General features: G+C 40.0%; 1 protein-coding gene across 1 annotated transcript; it reads right to left on the bottom strand.

Moving 5' to 3' along the window:
* Positions 1-4,090: 4,090 nt before the first annotated feature.
* Positions 4,091-8,371, bottom strand: LOC141945776 (endogenous retrovirus group K member 8 Gag polyprotein-like). The gene is made up of 2 exons (XM_074874322.1): positions 6,980-8,371; positions 4,091-4,165 (listed from the first exon to the last, which is right to left on the bottom strand). Exon 1 carries the CDS (start codon positions 8,278-8,280, stop codon positions 7,363-7,365), a length of 918 nt encoding a protein of 305 aa, XP_074730423.1. The 5' UTR covers positions 8,281-8,371; the 3' UTR covers positions 4,091-4,165; positions 6,980-7,362.
* Between the last annotated feature and the right edge of the window lie 17,752 nt (positions 8,372-26,123).

Genomic DNA, 26,123 nt, shown 5'->3' with positions numbered 1-26,123 from the left:
TGAAACAGAGGTCTTTGTGTGCTCCACCTTGTTTGATCTTTCCCACCTCCTCTCCCCTTAGAATAGACAGCCCTGTGCTGTGGTACTTTAAAAAAAAAAAAAATAAAAAAAAAAAGGTGTGGCTGGTAATGAAGCAGAAAACTGAAGATATAATCTCCAGAATCTATTCCTACCCTCCATTATACCACCTGGCAAAACATAGAATCTTTAGTATGAAGAAATGTAAGCCTTAGCAAATCCAGGCGGTCTTCATGAAAGCAGCTGGAATATAACAGACAACCTGAATCAAAGGAAAAAATTAATCATTAAGAACATTTATATAGAAATAAGTCTTAAGGGTAATATAAAAAATTTATATACTCAGTTTATCTCCTTTGGTACTTTAAGCAGCTCTATGTTTTGCCAAACTAAAAGACATAAATCTTCCTTTGAATTCCCATGAAAACCCAAGTATTCTAAACCCCTTCCTCCTCAATGACAATTTTTTATTGTAATGGGTCCAACATTGTTTTTACCATTTTGTTCTTACGAAATATTTTAATAGAATCACAGAATCACAGAATCGTCTAGGTTGGAAAAGACCTTGAAGATCAACTAACCAATAATTAACCTAATATTGACAGTTCCCAACTACACCATACCCCTCAGCGCTGTCGACCCTACTCTTAAACACCTCCAGGGATGGGGACTCCACCACCTCCCTGGGCAGCCCATTCCAACGCCTAACAACCCGTTCTGTAAAGAAATGCTTCCTAATATCCAGTCTAAACCTTCCCTGGCGCAACTTGAGGCCATTACCTCTTGTCCTATTACTTGTTACTTGGTTAAAGAGACTCATCCCCAGCTGTCTGCAACCTCCTTTCAGGTAGTTGTAGAGGACGATGAGGTCTCCCCTCAGCCTCCTCTTCTCCAGACTAAACAACCCCAGTTCCCTCAGCCGCTCCTCGTACAACATGTGCTCCAGACCCTGCACCAGCTTCGTTGCCCTTCTCTGGACACTCTCGAGTAATTCAATGTCCTTTTTGTAGTGAGGGGCCCAAAACTGAACACAGTAATCGAGGTGCGGCCTCACCAGTGACAAGTACAGGGATAAGATCCCATCCCTGTCCCTGATGGCCACGCTATTTCTGATACAAGCCAGGATGCCATTGGCCTTCTTGGCCACCTGGGCACACTGTTGGCTCATGTTCAGCCGGCTGTCAATCAACACCCCCAGGTCCCTCTCTGACTGGCAGCTCTCCAGCCACTCCTCCCCAAGCCTGTAGCGCTGCTGGGGGTTGTTGTGGCCCAAGTGCAGCACCCGGCATTTGGCCTTATTGAAACTCATCCAGTTGGCCTTAGCCCTTCGCTCCAGCCTGTCCAGGTCTCTCTGCAGAGCCTCCCTACCCTTGAGCAGATCAACACTCCCACCCAACTTGGTGTCATCTGCAAACTTACTGAGGGTGCACTCGATCCCCTCATCTAGATCATCAAAAAAGATGTTCAACAGGAGTGGCCCCAAAACCGAGCCCTGGCTGACACCACTCATGACCGGCCGCCAATTGGATTTAACTCCGTTCACCACAACACTTTGGGCCCGGACATCCAGACAGTTTTTTACCCAGCAAAGTGTGTGCCCATCCAAGCCACAAGCAGCCAGTTTTGCCAGGAGAATGCTGTGGGAAACGGTGTCAAAGGCCTTACTGAAGTCGAGGTAAACTACATCCACAGCCTTTCCCTCATCCAATAAGCAGGTCACCCTGTCGTAGAAGGAGATCAGGTTTGTCAAGCAGGACCTGCCTTTCATAAACCCATGCTGACTGGGCCTGATCATCTGGTTGTCCCACATGTGTTGTATGATGGTACTCAGGATGAGCTGCTCCATCAGCTTCCTGGGCACCATCGTCAAGCTGACAGGCCTGTAATTTCCTGGATCATCCTTCCGACCCTTCTTATATATGGGCGTCACATTGGCCAGCTTCCAATCTGTCGGGACCTCCCCGGTCAGCCAGGACTGCTGGTAAATGATGGAAAGCGGCTTGGCGAGCACCCCAGCCAGTTCCTTCAGCACCCTCGGGTGTATCCCATCCGGTCCCATAGACTTCTGTGTGTCTATGTGATGCAGTAGGTCACTGACTATCTCCTCCTGGAATACAGGGGGGAGGTTGTTCTCCCAGTCTCTGTCCTCTGGCTGAGGAGGCTGGATTCCCTCATTACAACTAGTCTTGTTATTAAAGACTGAGGCAAAGAAGTCATTAAGGACGTCAGCCTTTGCCTCATCACTTATTACCATGTTTCCTCCTGTGTCCAGCAGGGGATGGACGCTCTCCCTGGTCTTTCTTTTGCTGTTGACATACTTATAGAAACATTTCTTGTTATCCTTGATTGCTGAAGCCAGGGTAATTTCTAGCTGGGCTTTAGACCTCCTGATTTCCGCCCTGCGTAGCCTCACAGCATCTTTGTAATTACTGTGAGTGACTAGCCCCTTCTTCCAAAGGCTGTAAACTCTCATTTTCTCCCTGAGTTGCAGTCAAAGCTCCCTGTTTAGCCAAGGTGGTCTTCTCTGTCACCAGCTTCTCTTACACCACCTGGGGACCGCCTGCTCCTGAGCCATTAACATGTCGCAGTTGAGACGGACACGACAAACATCAGATTGTGTGAAAGCGACTAAAATGGCTGCAAAAGCCCCTTTATTGTTTTAACAAGCTTTTTTATAACCTTCTTCAAAGTAGGTGTTCATACAGGATTGGTTTACTTTAGTAACTAACAGTTCACGATTGGGTGATAGTTTCTCGCCTGAATCGTCAGGACAGTTCTTCTTATCTTAGTTCTCTAATCTTGTTTCCATGGCACTTCTCGGGACTTTCTGGCCTCTCATGGATACACTGGAATGTCTTCAAGGTTAAATTCTTCTTCAGTTAGACTAGAGGCAGACCCGCTGCCTCCCCCGACAATTCCCCCTTTTTGTATTTGTGCTAGAAATATTGCAGAAACAGTCTTCTGCAGGGCCCTTTGCAGAAGACTGACAAGACATGGCAACATCAAAAGCACAGTCACAATTACCAAGATCATGACCCCCACAGTTTTGACCAGAGATATCAACCATCCAGAAAGTCCCCATCCTTTAAACATCCTTGTAAGCCAATCCAATCCGTCCTCTTCTGTTAGACGCCTCACACCATCCTTCAGCTGCTGTATACTTTTAAAAATAGATTCTGAGTGGTCAGACAAATTCATGCAACACATTCCTTCAAAATCTTCACATCCATGTCCTTGCGCTAAAAGCAAAAAGTCAATTGCAGCCCTGTTCTGTAAAGTAGCATGTCTAACACTATCAACATCAGTTAAAAGGCCACTTAAAGCTAAAGAAGTAGCATTAGTCTGTTTGCTAAGCCAACATCCCAACTTATTCAAAGTCGTTAAGGCATTTGCAACACCAACTCCTGGTGCCAATATGGAGGCCGTTATGATCTGGCCTGGATTCCAGAATTCAACGTTATCTCGACAAGAACTTTCAAACCGATGAACGGTCCTTGGGACTCGCTTATGTTTTCGAGTCATATTCAGAATCATTGACACATTTGGTGTTAATAACGTGAGACGTCCGAGGCTACACGGGCCTCCATTCAGTTTAGATGGGACGCCTCCCCAGGCACGATCTCCACAGATTAGAAACACACCAGGAGGTAATGCAAGAGGAACAGCAAAAGATCGTGAGATGTTAGTCGAAGTATAATTGCACCAAGCAGTTGAATTATGATAAGCAGCATTAGTTGCATTCACATTTTGCCCTCTCCGTGTGGTGTTATAGGAGTAATTAAAAAACACACAAGCATCCATTATAACAGAGCCTAGCAACTCTAGCTCTTGGGGTTCTTGCGTAACCTGTGGAAGGTGACTATATACACCATCCCAATTATCTGTACAATTTTTTTGAAGAGTTGCAAAGAGAGAAAACCTGAAGGGTTTGTGGGATTGGCCATGTGTCTACTGGCACTCCCACCAAACAGGTGGAGAATGGATTTTCCGGGTTCGCAGTAGAAAGGCACAAGGTTTCTTGATGTGTCATGTTTGCCAAAGTTACCCAGATATTCTGCTTAGGTTGTGGAATTACCCATCCTTCAGCCTGATGCAGGTTCCAGCACAGGCCGAACACACCGAGCAGGAACCCAGCGAGGGCCGGCATCTGTAGAGACACAAGCATAACCCCTGCCCCAGGTTAATAATTCACATGGTCCACTCCACTGGCCAGTAATTAGATCTCTAACATGCACTTTGATGTCTTTTTGCAAATCCTGTTTTGAAAAAAGAGAAGAGAAATGCTGAAAAAGAGGAGGTAGAGAAGAATTATCCCCGTAATGGAGAAAGTTAAGAACATAAACTGCTTTATCTAAACATGCCTGTGGTGGTTCCCCAATCATTCCCCCTTTTTGTTTTTGAAGCTGCCGCTTCAACGTACTATGTGCACGCTCAACAATTGCTTGTCCTGTTGGGGAATGGGGAATTCCTGTAACATGAGTAACACCCCACAAATTAAAAAATGTTTGAACCTTCTGTGAAATGTATGCTGGGCCATTGTCCGTTTTTATTTGGCGTGGTACCCCAAGCATAGAGAAAGCCTTTTGGAAGTGTCGAACTACATCTTTTCCTGTCTCCCCGTTATGTGCTGTTGCTACTAAGGCATGAGAATAAGTATCAATGGAAACATGAACATACTTCTGTCGGCCAAATTCATTTATGTGAGTAACATCACTTTGCCAAATCTGTAAAGCCTGCATACCTCTGGGGTTAGTACCAAAATACACTGGTGTGTGAGTTCCTTGGCAGTCAGGGCAGACGGCTACAATAGACCGAGCTTCATCATGAGACAAGCCGAACTGCCGTCGTAAAGCTCGATATTCTTGGTGAAAAAATTGATGTGATAATACAGCTTGTTGCTTTATGTTAGGAACAGTATTAAGAGTCATAGCGGAAACAAGAGCATCCACTCTGGCATTACCTTCTGTATAAAATCCTGGTAAAGTGGTATGACTACGGATGTGCATGATAAAATAAGGTTCTGTCCGTAGTTGAATACTTTTCCAGAGTTCTAAAAGTACATCAAATAATAATTGATTGTCTGACATGGCCAAAACTACTTTGTCTAGTCTAGAAACTAAGTTAGCTACATATGCTGAGTCAGTTACAATATTTACAGGAACAGAAAAAATAGAAAAAACAACAGCCATTGCACGTAGCTCTACTACTTGTGGAGAACCATTTTGATATACTACTTTGTTGTTCCAGTTGTTGTTTTCATACCATACTACTGCTGCTTTACCTGTTTTTCCTGAGCCATCTGTAAAAACAGTAGGGCCGTTCACTGGTTCTGGGCGGCTTAAATTTTTTTGACCAAATGGTATTTCTCGAGCAAATTTCAGTAGTGGATGTGACGGCAGGTGATATGACACCTGTCCTTGAAAACCCGCCATGGCTGCCTGTAGTTCATAATTATTTGCCAAGCACCATTCAAAATACCAATTTTGAACAGGTAAAACAATCTTAGCTGGGTCACGCCCTGTTAGTTCTGTACATCGTTTTCTGGCTTTTATGATTACATCAGCAATAAGCTCAAACAGTCCAGGAGCAGTTTTTCGTGGTCGGAATGACAGAAACATCCATTCTAGAATGTGCAGTGGGTCATCCCACTCAGAATTCCACTGCACCAAAGCACCAAATGGTACAGTTTTGTCAATTAGTACAAAGAGTTGCACCAATTGAGACAGATCTATTCGAGAAACAAATTTCTCGTGTATAGATCGTTCCACCATGTGAATTACCTTTAATGCTTCCTCAGTTAATACTCTGGGTTCTGTTGGATCATTGGAATTTTTTAATAATTCCAATAAAGGTTGCAGTTGTGAATTGGTCAGTCCGAGATAGGGTCTAATCCAATTCAGAGATCCCATTAACTTCTGTACATCATTAAGGGTTTTAACTTCAAGGTTAAGTTTCACAGGTTGAGGCATTACCTGCCTACCTGTGACTGTTAGTCCTAAATACTTCCAGGGTTCTACTTTCTGCACCTTTTCAGGGGCGATAACTAATCCATAGTGTTGTAATGAATTTCTAGTCACTTTCTCCATGTCATTCAACTGCTCCTTGTTGTTTGATGCTAACAGGATGTCATCCATGTAATGGTAACAATAACTGGTAGGGAATCTTTCCCTTACAGGTGACAAAGCTTGTGCCACAAACCATTGACAAATTGTTGGTGAATTTTTCATGCCCTGCGGCAGAACTTTCCATTGATATCTTTTTGCAGGTTCTGCATGATTGACAGAAGGCACAGAGAATGCAAATTTTTCCCTGTCTTGACAAGCTAATGGTATTGTAAAAAAACAATCCTTGAGATCCATGACAATGATTTCCCAATCTTGAGGGATCATGGCCGGTGAAGGCATGCCTGGTTGTAGAGCCCCCATCGTGGCCATGACAGCATTGATCTGCCGCAGGTCATGCAAAAATCGCCATTTTCCTGATTTCTTTTTTATCACAAACACTGGAGTATTCCAGGGGCTCTGAGAGGGTTCAATGTGTCCAGCAGCTAGCTGTTCTGCCACCAATTCTTGCAGGGCCTTTAATTTCTCCATTGGTAGGGGCCACTGATCCACCCACACAGGGTTATTCGTTAACCAAGTTAAAACAAGCGTGGGTTGCCTAACACCCTGCAGCACAGTGGCCCCCGTTAAAAATCCGTAGTAATCTTCACCCCCCACTGTGACAAGCAATCTCTCCCCCATAGATTGAGGGGAGCTGCTGTCACATATGGTTTAACGACTGCTTGTTGGCCCTCAGGATTGGTGATCAGAATTGCCGTAGCTGCTGTTCTTGCTCGTGCGGAGCCTCCCAGCCCCACTACCCCTGTGTCCACATCCTCTGTTGGCCAGGTGGATGGCCACAGATAGTTAGAAATAATAGTCACATCGGCGCCCGTATCTAGGAGCCCCGCAAGCCTTACTGTAGTCGGTGAATGTCCATGATTTGACAGCGTGCACGTCATATGTGGTCGAGATGATGAGACAGTCTGAGACCAGCACACTTGAGGGGGTCCTGTAGAACCGAAGCCTCCATCGCCTCGCAGTCGCTGTTCTGCTTTTGGGACACAACTCAAAAAAGGAACAAGTTGAGCAAGACGAGTACCTTTTGGAATCGTAACAGGTGGATAAAGGGTCGAAACTAATGCACAAATTTGACCCGTAAAGTCAGCATCAATGACTCCCACATGCACGATTAATCCGTTTAAGGTGCTACTTGATCTTCCTATAAGTAACGCACTCAGTCCTCGTCCTATGGGACCCCTTGCCTCAAGAGGGACCTTAACAATGTCTTTTGTAACTATAGTTATTGTGTCGGCGGTGGATACATCCAACCCTGCTGAGCCAGTAGTTGCGGCTGATAGCTGCTCACAGAGGGGATTTGACCTGTTGTCTGGAGGGGATTTGATGTCCTCGCGCGCCCTCTCGCGCTCTTCTTGTGGTTTCCCTGTATCGGTTGCCCGTTAGCATGAAACTTGGAACGACATTGTTTCGCGAAATGTCCCGATTTCCCACATTTATTGCAATTAGTTCCTGGTGGGACAGTCATGGGCTGCTTGCCTGCCGACCTTCTGTTCGGGCAATTTACTTTCATATGACCGTCTTTACCACATCCAAAGCATTTTCCTGTATTTCGCATGTTCATGGCAGTAGCTAAAGCCGCCATTTTATGTTCCACTGTACCAACCTTTGAACATGCGGCCACCATGTCAGGAATAGAAGGATCTCCTGGTAAAGACTGTATTATCTTTTGGCAGTCCTCATTAGCATTATCCTTTGCTAGCTGTTTGCATAACATTTGTCTTAACGTTTCATCTTCTACCTGTTTCTCCAATGCAGCAGATATTTTTTCTACAAATTGCAAAAAGGGTTCTTTAGGACCTTGCCGGATAGCAATATACTTCTGTTTTGGAGCTGCCATTTCCATGGTTCGCTTTAATGCTGTAATCCCTATGTGTTGTGCCTGTTCAAGGACAATCGGAGGCCACGTAGCTTGCAGCTGAGGGTTACTAAATGGTCCCTCGCCAAGCAAGGCGTCTTCTCCGAGTCCTAACCTCGGATCGTCTTGTGGCAGTCGAGCATTATTTTGTGCAGCTGCTCGTGCCATCTGCCTCCAAGTAGATTGAAACACTTGTAATTGTACTGGCTGAAACAGCACTTGTGCGAGATGTGTAACATCATATGGACACAACAAATCTGTGCTGATTATTCGAATAAGTTGCATCACCTCAGGAGAATTGATTCCAAATTTCTGTGCTTTATTCTGCAAATCCTGCACCACCTTCCAACTGATCGGATTGTGCTCATCATGCTCATTTGTGCCTGCAACAGCTTTATAAACAGGGAATGCACCATAAGCCTCTGCTGCTATATCTACAGGCTTTGGACATGCCGGGGTTGGAGAGTATGGGCTGAGGCGTTCAACCAGATCCCAGTTGCCAGCCTCAGCAGCATACTTTCTAACTCCCTCCCAAAATCGATCAGGGGACCTTGGAATTACAGTTACTGTGGATGGAGGGAGAGTCCATGGCTGGGCTTTCTTCACCATGGGTTTATCTGTGATATGTAGAGTTTGTAAAGCCGTGGTTAAAGCTTCTTCTCCCTCACTTTCATTTTCGCTCTCGCTCTCTGGCTCTGTGTTACCCGCCCTATTTTCCTCCTCGGGGGGGGCTGATGGAATCACCCCTTCTGCTGCTGCGCCGCTAGGGGCCGCCGCTGCACCGCTAGATGGGGGGGGCTCCTCATCGCCCCGCAAAATATTTAATGGTGGAGGAGGAGGAGGTGGGCGAGGGCGCGATCTGCTTTTGCCCGTGAGGGGTTTCCTGCCTGCTATTCCTGAGGCTGAGGTATCCACTGCCTTTGTCCCTTTGCCACAGTCCTCCCCGTCATTGTCTTCAGGTCGAATGTCTGTTAGTTTCCCATCAGAGGCCTCACGCTCTATCTTCCATTCCTTTAAGGTTTCACTCAATAAGCGCCATGTGGTTGCCAACTCACATGCCTCTTTTTGTCCTTTAGAGACCTCATCCAATATTTTCAATCCTACTGCTTGCCATGCACTCACACTGAATGCAGTAACTGTTGTGGCTTCAAAGCCTTGCATCTTACTCCATAGCAAAATCTTTTTCAGGCTTTGTTCTGAGGTTTTAACCCCCTTTCTTTTTAATAGGGCTTTCCAGGTAGACAAAATTGTCTCCTCTTCCTTTGTTAATGACTGCCCCATAATTACAGTCCCGTTCCCGGTGGCTCACCTTTTTAGGTGTCGAAATTCAGGTCCGGACCAGGCAGATTCCCTCTGCTCTCAGCTACACCGGGCTCCGTCTCCGCGGCTCTTCCCGCCGCCGTTATACTTCTCCTTTAAATGACCACTTCGCTCTAATCAATCACGTCGCTCTAATCAATCACGTCGCTCTAATCAATCACGTCGCTCTAATTTATCACGTCGGGGTCACCATTTGTCGCAGTTGAGACGGACACGACAAACATCAGATTGTGTGAAAGCGACTAAAATGGCTGCAAAAGCCCCTTTATTGTTTTAACAAGCTTTTTTATAACCTTCTTCAAAGTAGGTGTTCATACAGGATTGGTTTACTTTAGTAACTAACAGTTCACGATTGGGTGATAGTTTCTCGCCTGAATCGTCAGGACAGTTCTTCTTATCTTAGTTCTCTAATCTTGTTTCCATGGCACTTCTCGGGACTTTCTGGCCTCTCATGGATACACTGGAATGTCTTCAAGGTTAAATTCTTCTTCAGTTAGACTAGAGGCAGACCCGCTGCCTCCCCCGACAATTAACACTTCCTTCTTAAAGAGTGCCCAGCCTTCCTGGACCCCTATACCCTTCAGGATCATCTCCCAAGGGATCCTGTCAAGCAGGTGTCCAAACAAGACAAACTCAGCCCTATGGAAGTCCAGGATGTCAGTTCTGCTGCCCCATCTCCTGGCCTCTCTAAGAATAGAGAACTCTATTACTTCATGATCGCTGTGGTCTAGTCGGCCTCCAACCACCACACCATCCACCACTCCTTCTCTGTTCCCAAAGAAGAGATCCAACAGAGACCTTCTCTGTTTGGTTCACTTACCAGCTGTGTCAGGAAGTTATCTGCCACACATTCCAGGAATCTCCGGGACTGGTCCTGCTCTGCTGTGTTGTATTTCCAGCAGATGTCTGGGAAGTTAAATTCTCCCACAAGAACAAGGGCAAGCTATCGTGAGATTTCTCCTGAATGCCTACAGAATATTTCATCTACCTCTTTGTCCTGGTTGGGTGGCCTATAGTAGACTCCTACTACAACATCTGCCCTGTTGGCCTTCCCCCTGATTCTAATGCAAAGACACTCCACCAGTTAGGTTTAACTTCATTATTCTGTCCATGCACCTAAAATAGTCATTCTATGCAATTGGTATGAGAGTTTCTGATCAACGTAACCTCTTTCATTTCTTTCTAAACCAGAACTATTGACTACAGATTTAGTTTCAGGAAAAAAAAAAAATTAAAATATTTAAAATAGCAAAATACTCTAAAAACAAAACCACTACCACTAAAGAAACTCCTGCTTCTTTTGAAATGGGTTAATAAACTTAAATTATCATGGTTTTCTTGGCTGTTTTGAGAAACTGAACCTTGTTTCCCCTAAATGTCAGTCCTTCTAACTATATTTAATTAGTTAATTTGTTGAACGGTAGGTAAACAACAGGATATATATGTTCTATCCTACTAAACCACTCATATAAATATGAATATATTTTGTATATTTATGCTATCCTTATCTATTAGACAGGGGCAGGCAAACTACAGTACTAACAAACAGGTTGTGGAAAGAAAGTTAACAACACAGATACTTCATTACTTTCAATATATTATTTCAGTTTGTTTATTTTCCAACAGGACTAATACATTCTAATAACCTCTCTGAAATTCTAGTGCACTCTAAGTAGTTGCAGTATGTGCTATAAGATAGTTAGGAAGAACAGTATTACACAGTGTGTCCATACTCCTTTGTGGCATAATTAATAGACTTGAGCTCTGCTCTTTTTTTTTGCAGAAGCTACAGAAATTGCTATGGCAATAGGCTTCTGTATCACAGTGTGGTACCTTCAGTTTCTCTCCTTCTCAAGAGTACACCTGAAATGTTATTACATTTCTAATTCTTCCCATGTTTTTGTGTGTTATAGCTGACATGCCTATATCAACACATTCTATACGACTTTTGTCAAGCAAATCCACATTATGTACCACAGGATGTGAAATCCCCATTGTCATGCAATTATGGCAAATATGGAAGAAACTGGGGGCAGCAGAGCTTTAAAATGATTGCTGAAAGACATTGATCTGTGTGACATGATAGATACTTGTTTAAGAAGAGTTAGGAAACATGGGTATTGCAAACCTTTAAATTTTTAAAATTTGTGTGTAACAGCCTTCCATAGTTTACAAACTGCACATTGTAAAGTGTTAGAACATAACAACTAAAGTTTGCTAAACACAAAGAAGTTACCAGGACACAACTGGTTATTTAATAGGATTTCTATAGGGTGAAGAAGGAAAAGCTGTAATATGAAGTGATCACTCAAAGGCATTGAGCAGTTCGGTGTCAGTTCTGTTGGTACTTAAGGAAAGGAGCAGGGGGTGAACAATTGCGTGAGAAATTACATTCTTTTATTCTGCATCTAGTGCAGAATTTCAAAGTTTAAGGGCTTTCAAACTTGATTGACTGCCTACTGAATTCAGAACCTTTATTACAGTTATGGTTTGTGTGTACTTGACAGTCATCATCCAAGCTCTCAATTCACATTCTTCACTCTAATTCTCTATAATGTCAGGGAAAATAAGTAGTCTGTTGTTTTCGCTTTTCAAATTCTTCTGAACTACTTTCTTAGAGTTCAGTAATAAACTGGGGCTGGCTATACCCAAAGATGTTCTCTCTGCTCTACTCCCCTTTTGATCACTGAAGTGTTTTCAAACACTGTAAATTATTTATGGCTTATCTATTACTTCCTTGGGCTTTCATGGTTTTGTGCTCCAGTGATTTTCCTGTTACCTCAGTCTTACTTCAGCAGTTCTTGCCATATTCTTCCAACACGACCCCAAAATTTCATTTACATTTTCTTCTCTTCATCCCACTCATGCAGAACTTTGTGTGCTGCCATGCCTTAGATGCCTCAGGTCAGATTCCAGTGTAACCCTCACCCTTGATATATCCATTTTTTTCGTCTGTTAAATTTACAGTTGTTTCTGGCTTCTTTTAGATATTTTAACAGTAAGTTTTAATAAAACTTAGTTATACCATTAGTTCTCTGTTTTTCCAGTTAATTAAACTGTGAAATGGACATTTTTACAAATGATGCTTCTGTGCAAATTAGTTTTAGATGTTGATGTTCCTCCTCAATGTGTTCAGCATCTATCATTTTTTATTTATACCTGATAACATTTTGGGATCTTATCTAGACATTTCAACACACATTACTTTATTCAAGCTGTTTGTTGAACACTTGTGTCACTTGCCATGAACCACTGTGTGTATATACTTCATGAACCTTCAGTATCTTCAAAGTATCCTGGAAACACTGCTGCACTTGGTTGCACTTGTTCTTTTAGTCACTTCCTGAATTCCCTACCTATTTTGCTGAACATACATATATGCAACATTCATATATATATATATAACGTACCTTTGTAAGTAGAACAAGTTTTCTCTCTTTCATATTCATCCACAGAATGGTTTCTCTTTTTCATTTACTGCATATGTCTGCCCTCTCATGAGGTACTATACCCTTTCCCTCTCAGAAACAAACAAGATATATATCACCTACAATTTAAAAAAAAAGGATCTGAATAGATAACTAAGATTAAGTATAACATGGAATCTTTTCAGTGCCATGAACTTCACTTTTCCTGACAGCTGCCCTACTTATCTTTGTAGTCAGGTTGCATGTCATACCTAATTTCAAGCTGAAAATAAAATAAAATAAAAATTAAAAACCACCAAGAACACAATTTAGAAACACGGATATCAACTCCCATCATACTATATGTATGAGGAGACATTTTTCCTGTCCCTGTGGTTCTAACCTTCCTACCATTGAAATAAATTGGACTATTGCCATTGATTCATCTGGAATAGGCTCTGAGTCACTTTAAGGCAATGGCTGAGATAAAAGAACTGTGCAGTCTGTCAGATGAATTCTCTTTAAAGAAGATAAACAGCAGTACACATTTTAGTAATAGATATTATTAGAAGCTGATGCTAAGGTGATAATGTAATTAGTAATGTTGGGAAATCTGAAACTTCACATGCTGCATATTGATGTTTCTTCTCAGGAAATCCTTGATGCTTACTGTTTCTGTCAGACAAGGTAATGTGCCTGTATATTTCATCTGACAGAAACAGCAACTCTACATAAGCAGGTCTGGAAAACAACCAAACTGTGAAAAAAGGGCAGCCAAATATTTTTTAACGGTGCTCATACAGCAAATCCATTCTGTCAGGAGCTGTAAGACTCAGTGTGAAGGCAGTCTATACTCACTTGAGACAAACCCAAAGTATGGATATACAGAAACAGATAATATGCTGAAAGGGTTCACAGTCATTTCCAAAGACTACTGAACTTCAAACTTCTCTGTGGAAAACACAGAAATTATTTAATGATGCTGTTGCTAAATAAATGTACAAAATGCAAATTAAATTATTTTTTATGACTTGTAAAATGAGATTATGAATGTGTTTTTCAGTGCAGTATTTATGCACTATATTGTGTTAAGGTCTTTACCATGGGAAAAATCAAATGTCTTAACCAATTTCTACTAGGTAGACCATGTGCTGTCACAGTCAGTCCATACAGCTACAAATGTCCACCAGTCTTCAGAATGCTGGAAGACTTAAGTATGATAAAGAATCAGGTTATACCTAGCAGAAACAGAAGCCTTGCCTCAGTGCAGCAAACATCACTTTTTGACTTTGTGTTTATGCATAAAGCAACTGGGCAACTATTTTCCAACCAACTTCCTGCTGACTGTGAAGGCCAATACTTAAGAGGATGCTGATGGACACAAATAGCAAATTAGTAAAATAATGGGGACATTACATACATTCCCTTATAGGCACATAAAATTGCTGAAGACAAATCCATTGAGCCCCTAAGACCAGTCTGTCTGAAATGAAATTTTAGATTTTGCAGGAACTCCAACATTTGCTTTTTACTGTGAATCCAGTTAAGATCTTTCTTCAAGAACCCAATACCATTCACTAGTATTCCAAGAGAGCATGGTCACAGAAAGGGCAATGTTATTCTTGTCTTACCTCAGAGAGACAGGGAGAGGAAACAGAATTCCCAAGGAGATGGAACAACAGGCATTGTTGCAGAATCTTGAAAGTATTCAAGAGAGGCTCTGATGCCTCTATAGGAGCAAAGGGACTCAAAGAGAATTTCAGCATATAGCAACATTCAGAAAGTCAAATGAAACTAAAAATGCTAATAAATTTGTTAAGATGAGAGAGTTAGTTATGAAAATGTATCTAGTAAGGTTAAAGATTATAACACCTCAACAGAAATATGAGGTTATTATAAAATACATGTTTAAAAGAGACTACCTATGCAGGCAGATTTGATTAATTTATTATATTGAATTAGTGACTTAGATAGACAACTATGGAATTTTGACAGAACCCATTATAGGATATCAGACAGCAATCAGAATTGGAGATCTGAAACTGCAGAAGAGATTACAACAGAAGATAAACTAAGGAAAAGCTATAGATCTCTGTCAAGCTGCAAAAGGAAAAAGAAATTAGTCCATGTCTAGAAAGCAAGAAATTTATAGCTACACTCAGGAGACTGACCATCAGGAAATTGGAAGCTAATGGCACAAGTGGAAGAATGAGGAATTGACTCCGTAGAGCAAGCATCTGTTGAAGGAGTTTGAGAGGCCTCTGGTAGGCATTGCTTCCTTCTCCTGCAGACATCGTGCAGAACCTCACTAGGAAAGGAATGTCGACAGTTAGCTAAATCCTTCCTCTACCAATACAGATTTAGTTAAATATTTGAAACCCAGCTATGCTAAAGTGGTACATAGAGAGCAGAGCATCAGAAATGCAAATAGGCAGTTGAACACTTTATATGGAAGAATTGCTCCAGACTAGGTAAGCAAAGAACTATCTGTGGAGAAACAAAGTCTTGGTTTGCCATTTTCTATATTAGTTTTTTTTTTTTTTTTTCTTATTGTTGAGTACAGCCTTGCCTTTTCCTCTCCTAATGCAGAACATTGTACTGAATAAGTCAGATCTTGTTTTTATAGATCTGGTAATCTCAGGCAGATGCAGGAATAAGTAGGCTTAATACATATGTACTTTAAACAAGATTAGTTTAATTTTTTTATTTGCTCACCCAATAGGACATGTAAAAAACCTATTTTTGTGCTGATTAGGTAGAGGTAAAGCAGCGGGTATTATAAATTCTAGTGTGGGTGAATAATCCAAGTTGTTTAAAGTGACTTTGAATTATAAAACACTTACAGAGATAATTATTATCAATGATTTCTTTAAAGGAGAAACTCAAGGGATATTTTTCTTTTCCTTTCTTATTTTCAGATAGAAACATATCTATGCTACTATTATGCTCTAATTGGAGTCATTTCTAAAACCAGTAACAGAACAAATCTTATTGCTAATTCACAAACTTCCTCTGGGGGTCAAGAAACTGAGTCTATGCTTTGTTTTAAGGAGTGGGTTTGTATATTTGTGGTTTATTGTAAAATCACAACTTGCTGTTAATATCTTTAATTTGAATACTGGACAATTTTATGCTCGGGACATCTTTAAAAGCTAGGAACTGGTATCCCTAGATAAGAGAATCAAGAAGTCCTCTTAACAACATTAGTGTGGATACTATCTTTCTCAGTTTGTGACACACAGAGACAAGCCTTATGGGTGTAAAACCAAAAGTTTTCTCAGATACAGAATGCCTTATTTAGTTTGATAGTTCTGGTAACTGGGCTAGAACTCCTTAAGAGGAAAGATGCCAGGCTGGGTGGGCCTAACAGTCAGGTTCTGTTGTAACTAACCTTACGTTTCAATGTCAGTACAGCAGAAAATACTGATACATAAACAAGAGAGTGAAGAATTCTTATAGCTCTAGAAACCCAACAGAGACTTAGAATATGTTAGCTTCATATGCATTCAGAAGGATGTTAGACATCCATATTACAAGCTAACCTTTGCTATGGAAACAGATAAAGTGACAGCGTAACCATAACTTTTTACTCTTTCTGAAAACTTTCTTTACTTGTGTCCTTTTCTCACAGTCTGTTTTCTCATGCCTTTTATACTGAAGTCTAAAGCTCATAAACTTTGTTCACATTACCATGAAATCTGTTAAATGAAATTCCCATAGTTTTTTCACCAATATGAACATAATCTACTATGTCCAATTTTATTATAGAATTATTCCACTTTTCACCATTTCCACATTGTCCCAAGGTACCACAATGGGTGTCACGTAAAGCACCTAAACAGAGGTATCTGGCAGCTCCCTTCCTTCCTAGCCATGGCTGCAATTAACAACAGCACCAAGTGAGGGTGGGAGACATTACTTCCTGTGCCCAAGAGGATGCTCTTCACAGCACATCAACACACTGTCTTATGAACCATATGCCTCACTGCTCTGTGACAACTGATATTCTCAAACCCTGACAGATGCTTGCTAAGTTATCTTGAGAACTGAAATTGCATCTTCTTGTTGGAAATACCGCAGATGATGCAGATTTCTGATTCCTTCCCAGCTGACAAAGTCAAAAGAAGTTTCTCTGTAGCCTCTTTTCCCATGGTTCTGCTAAAAAGTCAGATTTGGACTTAATAGAGATGAACATAATAATCTAGATATGCTGTCACGATGATCTAGCTGTGTCTGATACATGATTGAAGTAGTATAAGCATATGCCACTCTAGGTCAGGGATTCTCAACCTTTTCTTCACCATGGACCCCCTTTAAATACCTTTTGTGGCTGTGGACCACCAAGACTTAATTTGAGATTTAAAGACTAGACTAAATGTATTCCTTATATCATCTGCCCAGCTGATTTTAGTATCTGCAATAACCCATTGACACAGTTCTGCTCTTTAAACATCTCATTTTAAGAAAATCAACCTCTAGCTTGTTTTGAACCTGTTGCCTGCTTTCTTACTTATTGGATCAGAAGACATACCAGATAATTTTACTCAACAATTGGTTTACGGTATGCAGATCCTTTAAAATCACTGTGTGATAAAAAGCGTGAATTCCAAAGTCCTGTGTACAGTGAAGTACTTAATCTAAAAGATATAGAAGATTTTTTTGCCTTGGAGGATACAGTTAATCTGGTCAAAACACATTCAACTTCATCATTTCAAAGTTGACGTTACCCTGGACATTGCACCACATAATATACTACTTTTTGTAGTTTCTCACAATAGAAATATTTGCATTTTCTCTTATAAGTAACAGCCAGAGATATCAATATTGTTAATTTTTCAACAACAAATAACACATTAATAAACATATTTCATTTATAAGAAATAAACTTTTTGATATGAAATTATGGTGAATTCTAGCAGACAGGTTTTAACAGCAAACAAATTTTAGGGTGCATTCCCAATATTTTCAGTCTAAGTAGTAATTTTTCCTTCCTTTCAAAACCAAACCAAACCAAATCAAAACAAACCTTAGTTCAAATATTTGGATATAAAGATTAAAGGGCAGATGCAATCCTAAAAGCCACAGATTTGGTGATTCCAAGGTATGGGTTAGGGAAATGTGTTATCTATTAGACAGCTCAACACTTAGCAGGGACAAAGGATGTAAGTGAAAATCTAATTCAACAGTGGGAACAAGGTGGGATCCTCAGCAGCTAATTTACTGACTGATACTGCCTGTTACCCTAAAATATATTCAGAAACACTGTTAGATATTGTAACCTTGTATTTGTGTACTACCTGATTGGAGCATGAACATCACTTGAGTTTCCTCCCAAGCATTTAATGTTTGTAGACTAACAGTTTTCAGAGCATGATCCCTGGATACCAGAAGTCTGTTGTGGGTGACAAGTACCTCTGTCCTGTTCATGAGAATTCTCATGTTGAGACAGGAGGAAATATTTTTAGGAGTGGAGAAAATGAGCAGCCTCAGTGGACACTCCTTTTGCTGGAGAAGGGAGGATGTTTGATGACATTAGATGCGAGTTTGCAGAGGAGCAGCAGGAATTAAGTAGGATTGCCCAGTCAACAAGTGCCAGGTCCTGCACTTGGGCCACAACAACCCCATACATCGCTACAGGCTTGGGGAGGTGTGGCTGGAGAGCTGTCTGGAAGAGAAGGATCTGGGGGTTCTAATTGACAAGCAACTGAACATGAGCCGGCAGTGTGCCCAGGTGCCCAAGAAAGCCAATGGCATCCTGGCTTGTATTAGAAATAGTGTGACCAGCAGAAGTAGGGAGGTGGTAGTCCCCCTGTACTCTGCACTGGTGAGGCCACACCTTGAGTATTGTGTCCAGTTTTGGGGACCTCAATACGAGAGGGATATCGAGGTGCTGGAACAAGTGCAGAGGAGGGCAACAAAGCTGGTGAAGGGCCTGGAGAACAAATCCTATGAGGAGAGATTGAGGGAGCTGGGACTGTTCAGTTTGAGGAAGAGAAGTCTGAAGAGAGACCTCATCACTCTCTACAGCTACCTGAAAGGACATTGTAGAGAGGTTGGTGCTGGTCTCTTCTCACAGGTGATTAGTGACAGAACAAGGGGGAACAGCTTTAAACTCCAACAGGGGAGGTTCAGACTGGACATTAGGAAAAGGTTTTTCACAGAAACAGTGGTCAGAGAGTGGAATAGGCTGCCCAGGGAGGTGGTGGAGTCACCATCCCTGGATGTGTTTAAGGGTCGTTTAGATGAGATGCTGGGGGATATGGTGTAGGGGAGAACTTTGTAGAGTAGGGCTGATGGTTGGACTCGATGATCCCAAGGGTCTTTTCCAACCTGAATGATTCTGTGATTCTATATGTTGGAAAGCAGTGTCTACTAGAAATATAGTTAATTAATAATAAATTTCTTGCTACAACAACAAAAAACCTCCTAGGAATTACTGATACAAAAGGACAATAAGCAACTTTAATAAAATTCAGATTTTGGCTGCTAGTCATATTTTCATTCCCCTTGGAAACATGATTGAAGACCAGGATGGCTGTATTATTTAAAAAGCTAATATCCTCATGCATGATACACTATCTTTCAGCATAATCCAAAACACTCTATTACTGTCTAGTAAAATTTTCTTTTGTCATGACAACACTGTTTACTTCTCCTCCTTGCCTTTTTCCAGACACTCTAGATTTAATTGGACTGAAAAATTCCTGAACCTCTGAGAGAGCAGTATCTCATATGTGTTACCATTTTGATCTCTTTCTTGCTGTTTTAACTAAGTGTGATGCAGTGGGAGATAAGATGCAATTAGAGAAACCAACAAACTGTTTCAGAGCCAACAGATGATTTCTCCATACCACTTCCTTTCACTCCTTGTGTGTCTTTTGTATTAAACACTCAAAGTTAGTGTAAGACTTTGCAAGTGCAGTTTCACCATCACAATTACAAATAAATACAGCACTTAAGGAGTATGAAAAGTATTTGAAATCATTTAACTGTAAGAGTGCCTCAAGGAGTTAGACATCCAATTTACACACTACAATTCCACAAAAAATGAGCACTTTATTGCTCTAAGTACACCCTGAAAAATCATAAGATTATCACTGTATTTAGGCACTGTATGATGGACCTAATGTTTTTTAGAGGAAAAATTATCATTTCACTCTTTCCAAAGAATTCCAACTTTCAGATAAGAAGGTCCTTTATGAAGCTAATAGTGTGACCATGTCAAAAGCCTCAACACAAATTTCTATGTTCTAGCTTTTTACTGACTCATTTGGTCAGTTTAGTTCTGCATACCTAAGCCCTCATCAGTAAAACTAGTCTATACTTAATGGAAATTCACTGTGCATACTGAAAAAAGAAGTTGTATTAGCAAGTCCTTTTTAACTGAAATACTAACATGTGAATCAATGACAACTTAATGGCAGATGTAGCTCAATGAACCACAGAAAAGAAAGGTATAACTGCAAATTCAAAAACAGATGACCGTGTGAGGTGATGTTAGACTGAACAACAAATACTGTGTAGTGCCCTCCTTAAATCTGATGATAATAAAAGCATATAAAAGATATTTGCAGACTATGTTGTGCTCTTAATTAATGTGAAGTTGTGATGGTTGGTGTGCAGAAAAAGTGAAGTCCCAAACTGCTTGAAAAAGTGACATTTAAGTTGGACTGGAACAAGTCTACTGAACTTGTATGCAGACTGCATATGTTCATACGTATAGCAGGTGAATTCAGCCCCTTGGAAGGCTACTGCAGGCTGGTACCAGGTAACTGCTGAGAAAATGACTGGATGCACTAAAAATATAAAAAAAAACCCAAACCCAAACAAACCCCAAAACAGGGAAGCTCCATATTTAAACTTGGGAAGCTGTTAAGACAAAACATACTGGATGGAGCAGTCTCAAATCAATATTTAGTATCAACTAAAACAATTTCTAGAAACAATGATCTTTAGTTTTGTGAACCCAAATAAAAATTCTTTTTATTTGAATTTATGTCTAAACCAAGAACTGTTGCCATATTATAGTCCGAAATACTTGAACAAATGAAAGCAATAAAGTCTAGCAAGGGCAAAAAAACCCAGCAGAATCTTCTTTGCTGCTTGAAAGCAGAAGTAGATTTAACACACTAAACTACATTCCAAGTACGCCTCTTGGTAATGTAGAATTAACACCTGTTGGTTTTGACAGAAATTGTACATACAAAATAAAAATCCACTTTCAGTTAGCTGTGCCATTCAGGGATGTATTTAATTGCCTTTAGGACAGAGAGCAGGGTTATCTCTCTCATTTCATACACCAGATGTAGTGCTGCTTCCAGCAATGAAACATTTCAACCTTCAGGAGAGAAATCCTTCAGTAAAAGAGCACAGTTAAATGCACTTGGTAATATTGTGAACAGGATTGTCACTGACTGCCCCATATGACATTGGGATTCTGGCACTAAAGAATAATTTACCATGAAATAAATTACTTTTACTCCTACTCAGAATATCAGAAAGATCTGTAGCAGTTGCCCTTGAGCAAAAGGGCAAAAAAGGGCATTTGATCTTAATAATGCCTTGCTAATTCTCATTAATGAGTGGGATATCCTTTGTGAATTGTAACAGAAATAATGAAATGAAAGAAAAATGTATTGATAAAAAGCAATTAGACTAAATCCCAAACTCATGAGAATATAGAGGTTGGTTTAAGCTTGAGTTGTTAGAGACATCATATACACATTTTTAATTTTTTTTCCCCCCAGGTTCTAGATTTGCAGATGGCCATGGGATAGTTAATGAGGTCATACTCTATTCTTCTTTTAATTATTATTTGAAATTTCTTTGGCTGTAGCAGTGTTTCAAATGCTTTGAGAAACTACTATGGCTTTTTTTCAAAGAACTGATACTGGAAGAATTAAAGAATTTTCAGAAAGGTATTTGGAATTACTTCTGAAGGAATTAAATAGTGGGCAAATAGAACAAGTACTTTTTATCACATTCCAAGCTACTGGGGTTTGTGCCCACAATTGCAGATACACCTACATTTGCAAATGTTTACAACAATACTTTATTCTTACAGTTCGCATTCCTGTAAAATTTCTTCAAACATTTTAGGATCCTGCTAATTTTGTATTTCCTAATAATCATGCATAAATATTAAACTACATAAAATACCACCCAAATATTAGAACATTTTAAAAAAAAGGTTATCTGATAGCAAGTGAGAGATGGCCAACTCTATAGGAATCAGAAATGACTACAACTGTGATGCAAATAGCTCTGCCAAACTGATTTGTAAGAACCTGAAGTACTACTCACTTTTTATTCTCTGGAATTGAATTGGACCATCATTGTGGTTTAGCCCTGACAGCCAGCTGAGCCCCACACAGCTGCTCATTCACTCCCCCGTGGTGGGACGGGGAAGAGAATTGGAAGGGCAAAAGCGAGAAAACTCGTGGGTTGAGATAAAGACAGTTTAATAGGCAAAGCTAAAGCTGTGTGTGCAAGCAAAATAAAATAAGGAATTCATTCACCACTTCCCATCGGCAGGCAGGTGTTCAACCATTTCCAGGAAAGCAGGGCTCCACCACACATAACAGTGATTTGGGAAGACGAACACCATCACTCCGAACGTGCCCCCACTTCATCCTTCTTTCCCAAAATTCTGTTGCTGAGCATGACATCATATGGTATGAGATATCTCTTTGGTCAGTTGGGATCAGCTGTCCTGGCTGTGCCCCCTCACAGACACTCATCCACTCCCAGCCTAGCTGACTGGGAGAGCTGAGTGAGAAAGAGACAAGGCCTTGATGCTATAAAGTATGGCACAACAAAATATAAGAAATAGCAAATATAAAAATTGTAATAAATCTGAAAAAAAAATATATATGGATGAAACTATGTTACTCAAAAAAATTCCTATATTCTTAACCTTACCTTTTTCATATACTAGCTCTTCTCTTGCTATTACAAGTCTAATATCAAATCAGTAATGTTCTAGCCATACTAAAAATACACTCTTGCAAATGTTTACTTTAATATTGCTTAAAAATTATATTTATTTTTTTTAAGGTATAATTTAAAACCAAAGTAAGGATATTTTAGAATTGGTCTAAATTGGGAAATAGCTTACATTACATTGTTGTCTAATGAAGTTAATGAAGTGGTTTTTGAACAGCCACAAATTTAATCTATTCACTTAGGCACATTTCAATCAAAGGACCTTCACAAGATATTGGATGTCACCTGTGATATTGTACCCTTGGTAAATATCCATGTACGTCATATCAGCTTGCCTTCCTTGGGAGGGCAGACATAAGATACACAGATGACTTAGTTGGAAGGGACTTATTTATCAAGAAATGCTAGCATAATGTCTTTAAGTCATTCCAGTCTAGCAATGCAATTCTGAAAGATCATGATGATGCCTGCCTGATCACAATCTGTAATATAGAAAATAAAGAGAATCACAAGGTTAGTTCCAGATCACGCCTGGATGAAGAATTACTGTAATAGTTATGAAGGAAAAGATCTATTATAACGTGTTAGAAGTTGCATTTGTGCTGTACATTTCAAAGAAGCTTTGAAACTGTTGTAAATGACAAAGAAGGTAGAAAATGGTTCATGGTTTTAGACCTTGCAAATAAACAAATCACATTTCATTTGATTTTAAAGGTAGCTAGTTTAGGAGGTCTTCAGCAGTAGAATGCAGTGGTACCTCTTAGGTATAAATTATTTGAAAACTTTTAATTGAATTGTTATATTTACATTATTTTTCTTGTGTTTATAACAGAAATATTTTAGATAAGACAGATTTCAAGTCACCTTTATCTGGCTAGGCAAATAAAGCCCTTATGTTTTCTTTAGCTTGTCTTAATAATTAATTGTGCCCATGGAGAAAAAAGAAGCTTCAAAAAAATAGTCGATGCAGGGCTGCAAATTCCAAATCTTAGCAGAGTTGTGTGGTAGCTGTATTATAGAGAACAATATTAATCAGCTCAGGGTAGGTTTATGCGCTATTTATTTGTAACTCAGCACATATCCGTAACATCCTGGTTGATATTTTAAAAAGAGATTTCAAGATTTAATCGCATTTCAAATTTGATAATACTGCTATTTAGCTTATCACAATGTTAGGCTAAAAATCCTCTTACTGCTGCTTACATTATATGTATAGCCATACAAAAAAAAAAAAACCAACCAAACCACAAAAAAAAAAAAAAAGGTGAGGAAAAGTACTGCTGGGTTTATTTTTATCAGAATTGTGAGTAGATTATTCCAAAAACGTCCAGTCAGAACTGCTGTTGCAGCCACTGGTGCAGAGGGATAGAATGATATTAATTTGTTCATCTGCTCTTTGAAAGAACAGGCCAATTTTTTTTACAAAGGAGAAAGACTGAATAACTTGAGGGGAAGAGACAAAAGTAAGGTGTATAGAGCAGGACTGTATGTGAGTACAAAGAGTGTTGACTCTGATAGAGGATGAGATGGAAACTGGCATGTCATGCAGATTCTATATGTCTATGGATCTCTTCCTCAATCAGGTTCCTGCACTGAGGGCACCTAAGTGAAACCCTCTGGTCATTCAGAGCAAAAAGAAATTCCAAGCAAGTGTCCCCAGTTCTTCATCTCGTTTGTAGCTGATGTGGTAATCACAGGTCTAGTGCACTTTTGATTTACTACTGATTCTTCCCTGGATTGGTATAGTTTAATAATTTTACTGCCAGGTAATCTGCTTTTCAGAAGCTCACTCTAATACTTCTGAAGTTTCCCTTGAAACTACATTCCCTGAAAAATTTGTCCTGCAGTACCAAGTTTGATGTTCAGTGCTATAATTCCTAACTCCTTGCCAAGTCACTTCCTGCCAAGTTATATAAATTGATCGTCTGCCCAAAGTCTTTACACAGTCCCGAGTCTAACTAAAACCATCTTAGCTCCCTGTTTAATTACTTGCTGCAGGAGCGGTACTTGCTTGCTTACAGGGGCCTTTCTCTATAATGTGATGCTTTCAACCAAGGTCTCAATCATTTCTTAACGATCTCAGCCAAACATGTCCAATTTCTAACAGCTCCAAATTATAGAATGTTTTTTACATCAAAGCCAAAAACCTGGTCAGTGCTGAGAGTCTGTCTGGAAGCCAGCAGCACATCATTTTCCCGCTCTGCAGAAAAACACCATTAATAGTAGCAGGGTTCTGACAGCAATGCTTACATGCTAAATTTTTGTTAATTGAATGCAGCAGTGAATAACCATATCAGTGTGTTTGATCACATAAAGACAGCATTTTGAAAGGTTTCTCAAGGTCTTCATAAGCATGGTTTATTGAAGAAAGTATGGTTTTTCTCAAAATTTACAGTCAAAAAAGAGTTTCTCCATGTTTCATTTGATGTAAAATCTGAAGTAAATTTATATGGTAGGTTGTCTATGAGTCAGCTCAGACACCATGAGCAACTTATCAATCATAGATTTTGCTTTTGTCATCAATTCTATTACACTCTATTAAATCTAGAAGGTAAAGAATAATTTTGGTTGCAGTACTTCAAGAACCTGTTAAAAAAACCCATTTAATTTCCTTTCTTAGATTTCCCTGCAGCCAAATCATATTCGGTCTTGAATATTAAAGTCCTCACATAAATTGCTGCCTGAAAGTGTTTTCTGAGGGCTTGGTATGTTTGGGGGAATAGTGAAAGAGTTTTAATGTATATAATTTCCAAGAGATTGTCCGAATATATTAGTTAGGTTGGCTAAATTCAGTGAAAGAGTTTATTCCAGGCCTAGAAAGCCTAAATCTCTATATTTTTGTTACAGTTTTCTTCTTCTCTTCACATTTCAACTGCTATATAATTTGACTATGAAGATAATATGATTAGATGGTGTGTTGACAGTGAAAAAGAAGAATTTAGCAACCACCATGAGAAGACTCCCTGAAAAAAACAACCCAAACAACATACCAGCCCATCCCACACCTTTCTCAGCAGACTGTCAATAATTATGAGTCTTAGATTTTGGGATTATTTGAATAGTTAACTTTAACTGTCAGCTAGGCAGTCAGCACAGCAACACTAATCTTTGTTGTGGTACAAGTAATTAATCCTGTGAATATATATAACATTACATCACATTGCACTACAGAGATTACATTATTTTGCGAATCTGTAAAGTAACTACTGCAGTCATTGCTGAACTGTGTTGAATTGCCAAGGTCTACAACATAGTCATATATATATGTATATATAAAACCAAATATGTTATAAACAAGCAAAAATTAACCTCTGTTAAGATGCTCAGTGGCTTGATATATCTGACCTCCTGTGAACAGCCAAATGAAATACAATGCAAATGATGGCAATTTAAGTGAGCATGTTTTGCCAAATTAAAGTCTAGGGTTATATTTTCCAGGTCCTAAACATTATCATA

This window comes from Strix uralensis, chromosome 1 (assembly GCF_047716275.1).
Source record: "Strix uralensis isolate ZFMK-TIS-50842 chromosome 1, bStrUra1, whole genome shotgun sequence".
NCBI classification, from domain to species: domain Eukaryota; kingdom Metazoa; phylum Chordata; class Aves; order Strigiformes; family Strigidae; genus Strix; species Strix uralensis.
This window is presented reverse-complemented; position numbering and strand designations above follow the sequence as displayed.

What these genes read in the sequence shown, in the direction of transcription:
- LOC141945776 (XM_074874322.1), bottom strand. Translation starts at nt 8,280, where the DNA reads ATGCAACTTATTCGAATAATCAGCACAGATTTGTTGTGTCCATATGAT.